This window comes from Cololabis saira, chromosome 23 (assembly GCF_033807715.1).
Source record: "Cololabis saira isolate AMF1-May2022 chromosome 23, fColSai1.1, whole genome shotgun sequence".
NCBI lineage: Eukaryota > Metazoa > Chordata > Actinopteri > Beloniformes > Belonidae > Cololabis > Cololabis saira.
In genome coordinates this window covers 28,740,332-28,757,753 of record NC_084609.1, presented here as the reverse complement: position 1 = coordinate 28,757,753, position 17,422 = coordinate 28,740,332, and the positions used below count along the sequence as shown (strand labels likewise).

General features: G+C 39.0%; 2 protein-coding genes across 4 annotated transcripts in view; one reads left to right on the top strand and one right to left on the bottom strand.

Moving 5' to 3' along the window:
- zdhhc17 (zinc finger DHHC-type palmitoyltransferase 17) overlaps positions 1–4,612 on the bottom strand; it is a 46,584-nt gene extending 41,972 nt beyond the window's left edge. Inside the window, exon 1 of the mRNA XM_061714546.1 lies at positions 4,538–4,612. Within this exon, the coding sequence (XP_061570530.1) occupies positions 4,538–4,600 (63 nt within the window). The 5' untranslated portion in view covers positions 4,601–4,612. The remainder of the gene's footprint in view (positions 1–4,537) is intronic.
- A 5,815-nt stretch (positions 4,613–10,427) lies between these two features.
- The window catches only part of osbpl8 (oxysterol binding protein-like 8), a 135,859-nt gene continuing 128,864 nt past the window's right edge, over positions 10,428–17,422 (top strand). For all 3 annotated transcript variants that reach the window (XM_061714648.1, XM_061714646.1, XM_061714644.1), the window contains exon 1: positions 10,428–10,641. The gene's annotated coding sequence lies outside the window, so the exon portion shown is untranslated. The remainder of the gene's footprint in view (positions 10,642–17,422) is intronic.

The following is a 17,422-nucleotide window of genomic DNA, read 5'->3' as shown; positions in this document are numbered from 1 at the left end:
TCCACAATATTTCCAGTATTCTCAGCTTTTGATCAACATCAGTTTAAGTTTTTAGAGCTTTGACGTTGTGCTGAAAACCGAAAAATCCTAAACTATAAGCTGTGGCTCTATACAATAGTTCTAGGCTTCTACAACCTGATGACCATATCAAGGGTCGCTCGCAGTTCAGTGTCCTGCTCTAGCACAAGGCGGCTGGGGGTTCAAACCACCGACCTTCAGGTTGAAGTGTAATGTGAAGGACAACCTTCTCTACTCTGCGCCTTTTCTTCCATGTATGGACCAAGCTCATGGAAAAAAGCTTGTTATTGACTGACCCATCAAATAACTAAAGAAATGACATACGCATGTGTGCCATTTAATGTCCATCAAGCCCTGCATAAAGCAACAATGGCTGCTGCCAGTCCCCTTATGGTCCTTTTCCACTAGTACCTACTGAGCGCGCCTCTACTCGCTTGCGCTTCTCCACTACGGGCCGAGGCGGGTAGAGGCTGGCCGAGTAGGTACTTTTTCTGTACCTATTCTGCCGAGGTTCTAATGGCGCTTATCCACTAGTACCTGCTCAGCGCGCCCCGACTCGGCACGCCTCGTCCTCGTTTGTTTTTAAACACCCAGGTGGAGTGAAGCTGCTGTGACATATTTGATTGTGGGATCTAAATGAAGAAGACAACAACACTAAAGATGTAGAACCTGGAGGACATGATAGATGTGCTGCTGGATCTGTGGCTTGTGTTTGATATCAAGTAAAGAAATTAGAGTTAAAGAAGCTTCAAGCGGCAATGCTTTTTTTTTTTTTATTATTTTGTTCGTCGGCGCTGCTGAAAAGTCAGCTGGAGCCGTGAGCAGCTATGAAGTGACAGAGTTCCTGGTAGATCTGGTCGTTCCTTATCGCCCGTCTAGATCCCTTTTTAATTCTCTCCTCAGCACCAGGTTTATGAACATCTGCACCTCAGAGTTGGATCACCAAACAGACTTTTGCGCTGCCATTGCCTGTCAGATAAAATGAGGAAGCCGCGGGCTGCTCTCCCGCTGACTCCCGCTTCCTGATTCAAACGTGACGGCCACGCCCCCCGACCAATCAGTGGCGTGTATTGTGATGACGTCAGATATAGTGCCGGCTCAGCACGCTTAGAAGCTCGGCAGAATAGGTATAGAAAAAGTATCTACTCGGCCAGCCTCTACCCGCCTCAGCCCGTAGTGGAGAAGCGCAAGACGAGGGCGTGGCGAGTAGAGGCGCGCTGAGTAGGTACTAGTGGAAAAGGGCCATAAGCGCGCTGAGTCAGCCCTGTATCTGACGTCATCACAATACGCCACCGATTAGTGGGGGTCAGACGTTTGAATCAGGAAGCGCGAACGGCTAGCAGCGATTTTATCCGACAGACAGGAACGATCAGATCTACCAGGCGCTCCGTTTTTTCTCAGCTGATTTCTGATCAGCGCCGACACAAACAAACGTGTTGCGCAATTGAGTACGTCACAGCAGCTTCACCCCAACCCGCCCACTTCTCAACACTTCTCACCTGGGTGTTTAAAAACAAAGGCGAGTGGAGGCGGGACGAGGCATGCCGAGTCGAGGCGCGCTGAGTAGGTGCTAGTGGAAAAGGGCCATAAGTGGCTTCTGTGTCCTCAAGTGTAAGAGGAGTCAAATTCATTATAATTAACTGCATACATTGACTTGATCAGCAATAAAAAGATAGAGGCGGCAAACTGTGTGCTCTGCTAACTTCATTTTTAATATCTTAAGAGTTCCTAGTTAAGTAATATTGATCCCAAATGGAGGGAAACTTGCTGATTCCGATCACCAGCTTATCAACCACCACACCTCCAAGATACATGCATCTTTCATTAAACAGCATCCCTTTTGCTTTCCAGGTCACTGCTCTTGCTGTCTCTCAATCTTTTCAAACAAGTCAAGTTACACATTTCCGCTGAAGAGTACAGTTCGGTTTGGGTCAGGATGGCACAATTTAAAGCAGTAAGAGCTGATCTAGCTTGCATAGTTCCCAATTAGCTGTGTTAGCTAGATGGCTGTAGTTACCTTTGATATATAATGGCCCAACATCATACGTATGTCAGGACATCCATTTTTCATAATTGATTCCCAAATTAGGATTAATGTTATTTTATGAAATAAATCTAAACTGCATATCTATCTACCTATCATACCAGAGACAAACACAAGTTATAACCACATTGTCGGCTATATGCAACACCTACCACCGAGTTCCCGTGTGATCACCTACCAACAGCTAAACGCAGGCAGCTCCTGGGTTTAGTGGATAATAAATATCAGACTAGTGACTGTCCAGCTACCATCATGCTGCTGTATCACAGCCGAGCTTTACATTCCTCTTGGTGTCTGTTAATGTGTTTATGTTAGTATCCATCCACTATTCAGAGCAGGAACCTGAACTGTTCAGATGGTTATTTTTATTTTCATTTGTGAGGGACAGGTACAGAACAGTGTCATATATCTAAAACTGACCATTAATAACTGTATCCTTACAGTGATGCAACACGTTTTTTGATTCATCTAAATTGTATCTATTTTGACTGGCAAGAATAAATAAAGAGAATAAAAATGCACATAGTAGCTATGACTTACACTTGTGGAAATGTTGAAAGATAAATTAATGGGTTGTAATGACTTTCACCTAAATGGGGGAAGACAGTAACGAATGCGTCACAATCACGTTAGTGGGTGGCAAGCTAAAGAGACTGGCAAGAATATTACACATGTTTAATAACAACTGCTTTACAAATTCAACAGCGTCTTTAAATTCTAGGTCCAATAACTAATGTATGCATCTCGTTACATGGCATGTTGGCAGAAAAAAAAAAAAATGAAAGTTGGATGACAATTCAACAGTCAGTCCAAACCAGGAGGAAATAACAACTGTCAGTAATATACAATCCCTTGTCTTGTCATATCTTGATTATTGCCCAGCAATCTGGTCAAATGCCTCTAAACAAGAACTAAACAAAATCCAGCTTACCCAAAATAGAGTTGCAAATTAGCTCTGCATTGCTCTTTTGGATACAGTGTGGAAGAAAATGCACAATCAATTGTCATGGATGAGAGTCGGTGAGAGACTAGTTTGTAGCATCATTATATTTTTGAAAAACATTTATATGTCACGTAAACCTACTAGTCTCTCTTCTCAGCTGTTGCTCACTAGTGACAGTCACAACTATGGCACTAGACAGGCCTTGAGAGGTGTTTTCACCTTTAAACCTAAAACTGATGGCTTCAAAAACAACTGTGATGTACAGGGCAATCACATACTGGAACAGACTTCCACAACATTTAGTTTTAATTTCCAATACAGTTGATTTTAAGAAAATACTCAGAAGAGCTGTAATGCAGAAAGAGGATGTTGTAGAATGTGAGTAATGTTTTTGTCAGTTAATTGTAATCTGTTAGGGGTTATGAATGTTTGATTTTCTTTATACTTTTTTGGTTTAATCAAATTAGTGCTGACTGAGGTTATCATTACTATATTCAGGATTCCTACACATTTTTCAAGGTCAAATTCAAGCACTTTTAAGGGTCATTTTCCAAATCTTCAAGCACCTTATCGCTGGGGTAAAATATCTACAGGAGTATATATAATACTCATAATTATTTTTTCCGCTTTTTATCACAATTATCTACATTGTATCGTGCTGTAAACATCTAGTTATGTTTCATCTTACTGATTTTATTTCTCCTTGTATTAACTAAACTATACAGTCTGATCCCAATTTTGTGAAAGACACAGAGTTATAATTTCAAGCACTTTAACTAAAATTCAAGCAATTTTCAGGCCTTGAAAACACAACATTGAAATTCAAGCACTTTCAAGGATTTCAAGCCCCCATAGGAACCCTGTATATTAATATATGTTTAACTTTTGTATGTATTTTATGTCACATTTTAATGTATCATTCTTTGTCATGTAGGATAATAGTTCTGGTTTTCTTTTTCCTTTGGTAGATGTGTGAATGCATACATTATATTTCTTCTTCAATTGGTTTTTTGTGTATTTTTTTTAATTGCATTGTAATTTTTAATTGACCCCAGGAAGAACAGTCGCTGCTGATGCAGTGACTAATGGGGATCTGCAATAAATAACATAAATAAATAAGAGAAAACGTGTTATAATCGCTGTATCTTTTTATATATACATATACAGTTAGCAGCCAGCCCGACAGCTAGCGTGGACACAGCCAGAGAGCTGCAGCATTAAGCCTGATTTATGGTTCTGCGTTAAATCGACGCAGAACCTACACCGTAGGGTACGCGGCGACGCGCACCATTACGCCGTAGGCTCTGCGTCGGTGTGACGCGGAACCATAAATCATCCGTTAGCCCCGCTAGCCCCGCTAGCCTGCTGCCGCCCCCCGCGGCTGCTTTTACAAGGGGGGCATCGGAGTTTTTTCCACACCACTGAAATAAGCTTTGCAGCATCCCGCCGTCCCCGCACTGCAACCCGCCGCCCCGGTGTCGTGTGAGCGCCCGCGGCCGTGCATGGGCAGCGGCCTCGGGGGGGAGCGTTACCTCTGGATGGAGGATCGGGACGCAGCCAGCTTCTTTCTCATACTCCTCCATAGCGCCGGCCATCTTGGTGCTGCTGCGCGCTCTGCATTGTGGGTAACGAGATGCTGAGGGAGGGGGTTCAGGAGGAGCTGTCAACAAACACGCTGATGCACCGGAGGGGGGGGTGTACTGACGCTTTCTGCTGCCTTGCGAAAAAATACTCCCTAATGGTTTTCTATCTTTGTAAAGCTACATTTTACTGTGTTTTACTCCCTAGCCCACTTCTTTTACCCCAAGTGGCCGTCATTGTAAATAAGAATGTTCTTAATGACCTGTCTGTCTAATTAAAGGCGAATGACTGAATGAATATCAAATAAAGCTATAGAATTGTTTTTTTCTCTTTATCGTATAATGTCCACAAAGTATAATGCAATTCATGTCATGGGTAGTGTATTTTGAAGGATCAAATACTCAACATCCCATATTATCAATTTTACATTGTGCAAGAAATTATGGACGTGCCAATCAAACTTTGGACCAATCCCAATACACCCCCTACTTTCTACCACTAGCCCTCACTCACTACCACAAAATCAAGCTATAAATTTTAGGGCCCTTGAAATCTTCCCAGGGCTCTGTCCCAATACTCCCACTACTACTACTTTTCAGCACCACCCCTAAATTTAGCTTGCTACGTCACTGCATGGTTTACGTTCGGGTACGTAAGCGACTGCGTAGTTACGTTTGCACATACGTCACACCATATCAGGAAGCCGAGAGCTAAAAGATGTTTTAATTTCAGTTGTAGCGCTGTTAATATGCCACTTTATTAAGTTTTAATATTTTTTCAGGCGTAAAAGTAACCGTTAAGATCCCCAACCTGGGCTCAGTTTATCCAAATAATGCCTGTTAAGAAATTTGATCCGATGTTTTCGGGGATGAAAAGAGTGTATCGCGGAACCATAAATCAGCCTTTATTCTGGCGAGGTTTGAAAAACACTTTGCAACAACGAGCAAGCAAGTGATTATGTACATTTACGGAGTGAATATTATGAAAGTAAAATATATATTTCTCGCTAGAAATGTAACCAAAACGCATTTTTATGCAGAAACTAACTCAAAATATTGATTTTATTCACTAAAAAATAAGAAATGTCCGCCATGTTTTCTTTTTTTGATTCAGTCCGCAAATGACGACGAAAAGCATTCTGGGAAATTTTTCTGGCCCTAGGTCAGTTAGTGTGCATCTGAAATCCCTCGCTGTGTAGGTCTAGATTGATGCCCCCTAGCCCTCGATATGTGCACTCCCCCTAGGTGAAAAGAGGAATTGGGACACCACTACCCTCACAGGAACGCGCAGAATTTAGGGGTAGGGCTGAAAAGTAGGGGTAGTGGGAGTATTGGGACTGGGCCTTTGAAAATCCACTGTGGACATGCGCAGAACCACAAAGTAGCATTTCTCGGCAGGGAGCAAGGATTGACAGAACACCGGGGGGTGGTGTTCTGCCAATTTCTGCTGCTTTGACAAAAAAATGCTCCCTAATGGTTTTCTACCTTTGTAGAGCTACAATTTTACTGTGTTTTATTCCCTAGCCCACTTCCTTTCCCTCCCAAGTGGTGCTTGAGTCTTGCCAGTCCGTCATTGTAAATAAGAATGTGTTCTTAATGGATAAAATACTCAACATCCCATATTATCAATTTTACATCGTGCAAGAAATGATGGACGTGCCAATCAAACTTTGAAAATCCACTGTGCGCATGCGCAGAACCTCAAAGTAGCATTTCTCGGCAGGTGGCAAGGATTGGCAGAACACCGGCTCATGCAGGCTTAATAAACACTGCATCATCATTACTACATCTTTACTCTAATATCTTTTATAATTTAATATAATATTATTTAATGTTCATTTAATATGTCTACTTTTTTTGTCCAACTTATTACCAATAGTACCAGGTCAGGCCTTCTCTCTTTAATATATAAAGAGTATATTCTCTTTATATCTCTTTAATATATATATATCTATATATATATATATATATATATAGTTGTAGTTGTTGTATACTAGTATACTACAACTACTTTCACCACTTACACAGCCTGACTCTGAACAACAGATGGACATCTGCTTCAAGATGACTGTCATTCCCGAGAGATTTGGCAGAAGATTAATATTTTGGCATTATTTTGGAATTGCTGAGTTTAAAAGAAAGAAAGAAAGAAAAAAGAATGTGGTGCATGCATTTTTACAGAATAAATATAAACTCATACTTTTTTATAGGACAAAAGAATGAATATCATAAACACAGGGAAACCAACGGAAGGAAATACAATTCTGAATCGTTAGTTGTTTAAATTACACTGAATCAGTATAATCTATCTTCCACCGTAGATATATAACGGCGGGCAGGTTATGCAGGAAAAGAAAATCAAACATAGAACTCCTCTATATCTCTTTTTCTTCCAAAATTGCAGTTTTGCATTTTGTGTGAGGGATTTTATTCCAATTCCCTTTAGTTACTGTATGTCTGTGAACTGTAAAGCAGAATAAATTAGCCATCAAGTCATTATTACAACCATCAAAATATTGGCATTGAGGGTAGTTGTTGTATGTGCTTCTAGTCTAAAGAGAACAAAAAAATTTAAATAAATAAGAACACTGAACCCCAGTGATCCAAAATGGCCTGAATATGTCATAATCAAAGCCTCCATATTTAACATGGCATAGTTAAGGTAGGTGGGTATTAGATATGTTATATGAGCGACAGTCAAAGAAAATGATGAGGGAAGGTCTGCAAAAAGTTATTCTCTCCTTCAGGGCAATTGTTTGCACAGCAATCAACTATCTTTTTTTTTTTTTTTAATTCTAAATTAAAATTGGAAAGAAATCTCTTTTTGGCATGTTATGTTTGTCCCAGCTCTCTTTGGGGTACAATAGTAATAATAATATGTTTATTAATGAAATCAAAATGACCTCTGGTGATTCTTTGTGTCCAGTAACAGCCTGTGCTGCTTAAAACCAGCGTGTTCTTCTAGTACCTGTGGTTTCCTCCAGGTAATCTGGTTTCCACTCACATACATGCCAACAAGGGATTCTGAGGTGGCGTTAAGCCAAATTCAGGCGAATGCATGAGTGAATATTAATCTGAAATTTTACGGCCGTCATAGACAGCATTGTTTAGTTAGGTTTAGTTTAGTTTATTGGTCCTTTCAATTTCCACACAACACAAATAACCCAAATTACAGGTGTAAATCGTCAGTGTAATACAAAAAATATAATTTTTTCACATTTTTAACTAAAAACCAAGGACCAAAAGGTGTAGACTGAAGCTTAAGCTTATGACCCCTACCCTTTTCATAAAAAAAGTTAGCTTTTGTAAACTAGTGCATTTAGGATTTAGAGAATGAAACAAAATACATAAATAAATCCATATGAGAAGTTGCCCGAGTATAAACAAAATAACTGTACATAAACATAGTTTACATATTGTAGTGACCAGGTTGTGCCTGTAGGTGGCGTTCATGCTCCATCCTCCACATGGATCTCTGACCAAAGCCCCAGCAGCCTCCAGATGTCACCACTTACACGAGAAATTCCAAACATCTGTATTCATCCCATGCAGTTTCAGTAAATAGACTTGACCTTATAATTACCACAGGAAATGGTCTAAATAAACACATGACAAGACAAGACAATACCACTCATCTGCCAATATCGAATTGTATATTAATTTTAAAGAAAACCCCACATAACTTATTTGATGGGGGTCATACATTTATTATGTATTTATCCATAATTATCGCCACGGTGAAAACATACCTATCATCTTATGTTAGTTGCAAACGAAAATGCGTTTATGAAACAGAGGCGGTTTGAGGTTCAAAATATATTCACATACATGGTACAAAAAAAACAAACTACTTTTACCCAAACTGCGAGTAGATAAATAAATAAAATAATTAAAATAAAATAAATAATTTTCTGAGATGTTCGTTAGATCTAACACAAAATGATTAACATATGATTATTAATATCCACACTCAAGCGAGCTTTTGGTCCCGTTAACTGAATTACATAAAGCAGGTTGTAAGCTTGTGAACGTTATTATACGTACAGTATTTGTGTATCTATATCTCTATTAATATACTGAGTTATAGTTATATGTAGATAGATTTATAGTAATTTTTATGTATATAATTGGAGGTAAATATATGAACCAGTCTATATACAGTGTATAGCATATCTCCTCTTATATAGTTATTCAAGTATATTGTTATACCATTGCTGTCTATTGTTCTCTATTATATTGTAGTATTATAATAAAGTAATAATATTGTAATACCATGCATTATAATAACTTCTATTAGTACATACATACATAGTAGCACAACTAAATGCTGGGTGTTTGTTTTCTTTTCTTTTGTTTGCCTTGATTTGCTTTGATTTTGACTATATTTATATATTCATATAATTGAGTATTATATCACTGTATTGAACAGTTATTGAAACTCGTCTAATTATATGTAAGAATGTACTCAAGATTCAGGGGTAGGACTCGTTAAGTGATTACTTCATTACTACTCCATTTCGAGCATGTTGGTGGATCCGTGAATAGAATAGAATAGAATAGAATAGAATAGAATAGAATAGAATACTTTATTGTCACTATTCATGGGTACAGTGAGATTAAAAGAAGCATCACCTTTCCAGTGCAAGACAGTGCAAACAGATACAAGAAATATAAATAATATAAAAAGGTTAAGGTGCATAAGGTGCATTTTTAAATAGTCAAATCAAGACGTGAGATCCTATCTACAGATAATTACACATATTTACACATGTGGTGGAATATTGCACAGATAGGCCGGGAAAAAGTTATGCACGGTAAAAACAGTAATTGCACATGAAGGCATTCACATTTTGTTCAGGGCGATTATGGCTTTAGGGAAAAAGCTGTTTTTCAGTCTGTTGGTTTTGGACCTGATGACTCTGTAGCGTCTTCCTGAAGGCAGCAGGTCAAACAGGTCAGAGCCAGGGTGGGAACTAATATTATATGAAGTGCTGTACATATATAATATATAACATTTAGAGTCATCACCAGAAAAATAACACCAGAAAAATAACTTATTTGACAATTTTTACCCGTTTCAAGTAAATTTTCACTTGAAATAAGTAGAAAATAAGTAGATTTTTCTACTTATTTTAAGTGAAAGTCTACTTGAAACAGGTGAAAATTGTTGTTTTTTCCAGTGATGAGTCTTGTTTTAAGTGTAATGAGATTTTTTTTTACTAAAATGAGATATTTTAACTAGAAATAAGACAAATATTCTTGTTAAGATTTTGAGTTTTTGCAGTGATCCATTTTACTTATCCTGTGAAGGACAGAATCATATTGATAAGTTCAGAAAACTGTTTTTTATTGTTGTGTTTTGATGTATTTGATGTAAGCCCAGTGGATATTTAAAGCTTACAGAAAGCTGCATTTAACTGCTGCTATGTCATTCCTGCAGTATTTCTGCAGGTGTTTTGGTCAGTGCTATTATTTGTAATACATTATATTATTTGTAATCATAAAAAATTATCTGTCCCCATATGATAAAATCCACCATCCCCCCTGATTTTTTTTTTTACAACTCGAGTACTGAGTATACATATCATTAATTGTATACTGTATTGAACAGGTTTTTGTGTATTGCATACGTTTTTTGTGTATAAATGTTTGGCTGAATGTCTGTATGTTCTAAATCTCTAAAATGCTCAATAAAAAAAAGAAGTTATTTCCGCGGCTTTTATTTTGAAAGGTGACACCGGAAGTGTTGTGTTATCCGGCCACATTGAACAGTTCCAACAAAAACACCAGAAACAGTCCTGCGGGCGCGCTGGGGGCATCAAATAACTGGACATTAGCAGTCACAGGACAGGAGAGACCAGGGCGGAGTTGGTCCAGAGGAGCTGTAACCCTCTCAGACCCAGAACCCCGGGAGAAGAGATGATGATGGTCGCTGGTAACGTTAGTAAACACTAACCAGCTAGCGGCTAACACGCTCCCCGGGACTACAACACTGTTTACTACCAGGCTGGTTAAACCTCCCCTGTGAGGCGATCAGACCACCAACAAGAGCAGAGGTGAGTGGCAGACAGAACACATCCTAAACCCAACTGCAGCTGTTAAAGCTGAGCTTTTAATCGCTAATATGTCCCTGACAGCCGTGACTGCTGTTTCCAGCACTGTTATTATGTAATACGTGAGGATTAGTGGGTAGTGTGGCGGCTTCTGCCTCTCCTGGACCCTCAGGGGTGTAGTGGTGGAGGCAGGTGGTGGTTTATAAACCTCCATTAGTGTCCCACAACCCGAGGAGTGAAGGGAAACCCTGGACAGAAAGGCAGATCTGCACATTAAAGCCTGATTTATGGTACTGCGTTAAATCGATGCGCGTACGTTGCGCGTCGCAGCGTACCCTACGCCGTAGGCTCTGCGTCGGTGTGACGCGGAACCATAAATCAGCGTTAAGCTGCAGGACCTGAGGAAACTGTTGCTGGCTGTTATTTCCCAGCTGTCTGCTCCTGCACGGTCCTCAGTCACGTGACCTCTGCACCGAGCTACAGGTGTTCTGACAATCCCTGCTACCTGCCGAGAACTGCTACTTTGTGGTTCTGCGCATGCGCACAGTCGATTTTCAAAGTTTGATTGGCCACGCCAATCATTTCTTGCACGATGTAAAATTGATAATATGGGATGTTGAGTATTTGATCCTTCAAAATACACTACCCATGACATGAATTGCATTACACTTTGTGAACATTATACGATAAAGAGAGAAAAAAAAACTATTCTATCGCTTTATTTGATATTCATTCAGTCATTGGCCTTTATTTAGCCAGACAGGTCATTAAGAACATTCTTATTTACAATGACGGCCATGACGGAAAGGAAGTGGGCTAGGGAGTAAAACACAGTAAAATTGTAGCTCTACAAAGGTAGAAAACCATTAGGGAGCTTTTTTTGGCAAAGCAGCAGAAATTGGCAGAACAACGGTGTTCTTGTCGATTTCTGCTGCTTGGTCTAGCAGGTTGGCTGGTCTAGAGCTACAATTTTACTGTTTTCCTCCCTAGCCCACTTCCTTTCCCCCCAAATGGTCCTTGTCACTTGCCAGGCCGTCATTGTAAATAAGAATGTTATTAATGACCTGCCTGGTTAAATAAAGGCCAATGACTGAATGAATATCAAATAAAGCGATAGAATTGTTTCTTTTTCTCTTTATCGTATAATGCAATAATGCAATTCATTTCTGGGGTAGCATAATTTGATAGTTCAGTAACGTCCTGTCAAATAATGCTCCCGTCACTTAAAGCATTCAGGTAAGATACTTAAGCATATGACTGTTTGAGGATACTGCTGGAAAAGCCCAGGAGTAGCAGTGCTAGTTAACTCTTTTGTGACTCAGGGCTAAGCACTTTACAGGCTCTCTTGAGGAACCTGATGTTTAAGTTTATGTCTCGACTTGATGAGTCACAAAACTGTATCATAATGAAGCTCACAAGCCCCAGGTGCAGTTCGGTCAGATATCAAATATATTTATGGAAACATTGGTATGCGTGCCTTTTAAGACTCTCATGAATAAGAGTATGTTTGTATGTTTATATATTTGTTATTTGTTTTTTATTTTTTATGTTGTATGTCTTGCTATTGGGTCTGGAGCAGGGGTCGGCAACCCAAAATGTTGAAAGAACCGTATTGGACCAAAAACACAAAAAAATATGTCTGGAGCTGAAGGCAAATGGCGAAAGGCGAAATGTCAAGAAAAAAATCGAAATGTCGAGAAAAAAGTCGAAATGTCGGGAAAAAAGACGAAATGTCGAGAAAAAACATTCAAAATGTCGAGAAAGAAGTCGAAATGTCGAGATTAAAAAGGAAAGGGAAAAGGAAGAAAAATTAAAATAAAGGAAAAAAAGAGAAAAAAAAGGAAAAAGAAAAAAAAGGTCAAACATTTTTGAAAAAGCTCCAGGGATCCACTAGGGCGGCGCTAAAGAGCCACCGCATACTAATCAACTCACTGCCACTGTACGATGAATGTAAGCATACTTATTCCTCAATTAATCCATTTTTTTTTTTTTTTTTTTTTTATATTTTTATCCCGGTTTTTTTCCCATTTTTACCACCCCGTGCTCCTACCTACTGACAGTCCTGGGCATTGCCATCCTCTACCAACCCCGGGAGGGCCCTGCACTGAGCTCAGGTCTCCTCCTTAACCTGAGGAGTGAGCAGGCCGCATCTTTTCACCAGACAGGGTGGGGTTTCTCCGGCCGAACGTAGCGCGTGGAAGGATCACGTTATTCCGGCCTGATCCTGCCCACCCCATCTGGCGCCCCGGTTGGCCAGAGGGGGCATGTATAGCCCAGGACTGTGTGCATGTTTTTGTGAGGGTAGCTCACACTAGCTACCCAGGGGAACACGGGGAGAACATACAAACTCCACACAGAAAGATCCTTTCGCCAACCCCACCCATGGTGTGGGCACTGAAGGGCACTGAAGGGCACTGAAGTCATGGGGGAACTAACACGCACTTCAGCACCCACAGCGTCCCCCGGCGGGAATCGAACCCAGGACCTTCTTGCTGTGAGACCGCTGCACTACCAGCTGCGCCACCGTGCCCCCCTCTGTTAATCCATTTTAAATCAATATTTTTGGATTGATAATAAAAGTAAAGGCAGACACTGAAAGGATGCAAGAAATGATGGGCGTGGCAACCAAACTTTGAAAATCGACTGTGCGCATGCACAGAACCTCAAAATAGTAGTTCTCGGCGGGGAGCATGGATTGACAGAACACCAGCTCCAGCCTCCTCAGTCCTGGGGATCTGTTACCACTTTCTCTTGATAAATGTCACTAGTGGGAACGAGACACTGAGTGGGAGAACTCTTCCTAATTGTGTTTGGCAGCTGCTGCATCCGGTAGCTCCTGGCCTGATATCAGGTACCAGCCTTGTAACCCGACTGCCACGTCATGAAACGTCCTCTCTCCTCCTGTCAGTGGAACAGGTCTCAGGCTGAGAGTCTGCACACAGATAAGAGTCCTGTAAAAACAGGAGAACGAATGAAACAGGCGACGAGTGCTTCTGTTCACTGCAGCTTCACTCAGCAGAATTGTATTTGCTATTATGCTAAATATTTGCTTTTCTTTATCTCTGTATTCAAATGTAATTTTGTCAATACAAAATCCATCATATCAAAAATGAAACAAAATGAATCAGCTTATTACAACTGCTTCTGCTCTCAAACAAAACACACACTTCCCATTTCACCGTAACAAAATCTTAATCCCATCAGTTTACGACTGCATTAATAGATCAACATTCAGTTCATTAACTGAGCTAAACAAAATGACATTACCATAGGATGTACAATTATCAGATTCTGATGTTTAACGTCACTCATAGTGCAAATAAAATAAACAAGACAAAAAAAAACCGAGTATATTACCACTAGTAAATATGTCAATTCGGCAAAATGCATGACCTGAAGACTTGCAATATACAGTATAACTTTTCAAAGTGCTTATAATGTTCAAGGATATACCTCCTGCATGTCAAACGGTAACACAATTACAGACCCCCAAGAAACCTGGAAAGTAAATTTCAATGCGACCATCTCTATTCATCCTACTGTATTTATGTAGTGAGAAATTATGAAATATTTTTCATAGTATCCAGTACAATCTCATCTATGTTGCTTAAAGAGATGTTCCCAAATGAAGATGCTACTCTGTGCACGTTTGTGAAACCTCCGCTTTCTCAGTCTTCAGCAGTATTTCCATATTTCCATCCATGGTTCATAATCATGTAAAGAAGGGCGATCCCAGACTTTCCATGCAAACCTTCGTTAAAAGGAGCAGCACGAGGTCACAAGGACAACCAACTCATTTGCAAGTCAAATAGAGTTTCCATTGGGCCCTTCTCCAACCGCAGCATGTTGCCCGCCTGCTGCCCAGACTGCGCGCGTATGTAGCTATAAATTTAAATGCAGAGTGTACTTTTGGAGTATTATAATAGCATCCTTAATTCTGATATTTATTGGAAAGAACCATATCAATAATTAAGATGTGGTTTGTTGAAAATCAATAACTCAATGATAAAAGTCGTACACAAGTAGTATTTCTCTGCACAAAGCAAAATCAAAAAAGTTTATTTATTTTTATTACATTGGACTGGATGATGTGGCCATATTTCTTAATTTTGGTTGATAAAATATAATTCCAATATTAATTTGGAGGATATGAAAATCACAAAGGATGTGTGTATTAACATACTCCAGAAAATAAACATCAACTCCATTTAAAACTGTACAGGACTGTCTCAGAAAATTAGAATATTGTGATAAAGTTCTTTATTTCCTGTAATGCAATTTAAAAAAAACAAAAATGTCCTGGATTCATTACAAATCAACTGAAATATTGCAAGCCTTTTATTATTTTAATATTGCTGATTATGGTTTACAGTTTAAGATTAAGATTCCCAGAATATTCAAATTTTTTGAGATAGGATATTTGAGTTTTTCTTAAGCTGTAAGCCATGATCAGAAATATTAAAATAATAAAAGGCTTGCAATATTTCAGTTGATTTGTAATGAATCCAGAATGTATGACATTTGTGTTTTTGTAATTGTATTACAAAAAAATCACAATATTCTAATTTTCTGAGACAGTCCTATATATAATATTAAAAAAAAAATAATAATGGTACAAAAATATCATGTGTCACCTTTTATTTAGATTCATGTAAAGTCAAGTTTATTTATAAAGCACTTTGAACAGAGAGGAGCAGCTAACGCCTGCATACAGGACTTTGCACTAGTCTAGGAGGGATGAAACAAAGGCCTGGATATAAGATTCATAATAGAAACAGAACATTACTATTTAACGTTGTCATTGTTTTTGATTTTAAACATTACTTGTATTTGCAGCTTTACCCAGACGCTCGGTCTGAAATAGTTTAATTGTAATGTGATCTGATTGGTCCAGCTGGGAGCCGGTGTCTGGGCTCCACGACCGCTGTAATTCTTTTGAAGCTCATCGTTTCTGCTGCACTAAACAGCCTCCTGTCCAAGAAGTTTATTACACTTTTAGTGGTTTCTCAATAACACTTGTCATATTTTATGAATGCAGCCATCTGTGCCTGCTGTGTGGGTTTCTCTTTGTGTGAGCAGCTTGTTGTGGTGTCGCTGGCTCACGTCCAGGTCGGCTGCCTCATCTAGCACTCCCCAAATATTTCATCTCCTTAGAGTTGGGGAACAGTACTGGTGCTCATCAGCACCATCCTTCGGCACATGTGGGCACATTTTACAAGAATATTTATGCAGACGTGTTTTTGACCAGGTTTAGGTATGTCAATCAAATTTTAATTGCGATTATATTTTGGTTCTCAAAGATCATTGTTTCCCCACATTCTCTCTTGATCTTTGAGTGGCACACACGCCTCATGCACGGCCTTGATTTTATTTTATTTTATACATGTAAAAGACAACAATTAAAGAGAAGATGAGAAAACAAAACAAAGCAAACAAAAAAAACATCAAAACAAAGAATTTCATACTTTAACACTTAATATCTTAATTACATGTGCAGAAAGGTGTAGGAAGAAGTGTAAACTTATTTAATCCTACCCCCATTCACTTATCATTTATTAACACGTATTTATAATAACTTACAGGACTGTCACAGAAAATTTGAATATTGTGATTTTTTTGTAATGCAATTACAAAAACAAAAATGTCATACATTCTGGATTCATTACAAATCAACTGAAATATTGCAAGCCTTTTATTATTTTAATATTGCTGATCATGGCTTACAGCTTGAGAAAACTCAAATATCCTATCTCAAAAAATTTGAATATTCTGGGAATCTTAATCTTAAACTGTAAGACAGTTGATTTGTAATTAATCCAGAATGTATGACATTTTCTGTTTTTTTAATTGCATTACAGAAAATAAAGAACTTTATCACAATATTCTCATTTTCTGAGACAGTCCTGTACTATAATTATACTAGATAGCCTTCAGGAAACAATAAGTTATTGAAGTAACGTCAGGATCTTTTTGCTGTTTGTGGTGAAAACTGTTCTCTAACAGTATTTAGAGTCATTTCTATTCAGTCTGAAATGTTGTTAAGGCTGCAGTTTAAGTTTACATGAAAATGTTAACATTTCCATGATAAAGTCAGTAAATGACGAATGAAAGTCCTAGAAAACGACAAACCTGTGTCGGTAACATCGCCTGTCAAGCTTCACTGCGCCGCTGCTGTGTGATCTCACAGTTTCCATGGTAACAGACTCCGAGCGCAACTCACCTCACTTTTTGAGTTAACCCTCTTTCTCAGGTTCAAATAGCTTTGCTAGCTGAAACAGAAAATCTTAGTTCACCAGAGTTTTCAGATTCAACAGAAAAATGGAAATTGCCATGGTCAACACCAACCAGTGATGCAGCTGATACAGAAGGTTGCTGTATTTCCTGTCTCCTCCAGCCTCAGTGCCGGTCTCTCACCAGCATCCTGGCGTACAAACATACAGCAGGTTCCTCCAGATCAGTGTAGTTGTACCCCTAACTATCTACCATCACCGTTGTTGTGTGTGTGTCTGACAGAGAAGCACAAGGCTGCAAATTCAGTGAAGAACATCCAGCATTAGGCCTGTGTTGAGAAGATCTATTTTCTGATTCTAAATCGATTCTCATATTCATTCCTAAAAATCGATTTTTTTTTTTTTTTTTTTTTTTATCCAGTAAAGTCCCATTGAGATACAATATCTTTTCTGCCAGGGAGTCCTGGTCAAGATGGCAGCAGAAAAAAAATTAAATAAGATTAATATGTCTAAAGATCGATTTTTATTTTTTATTTATTTTTTTTCCCTCATCA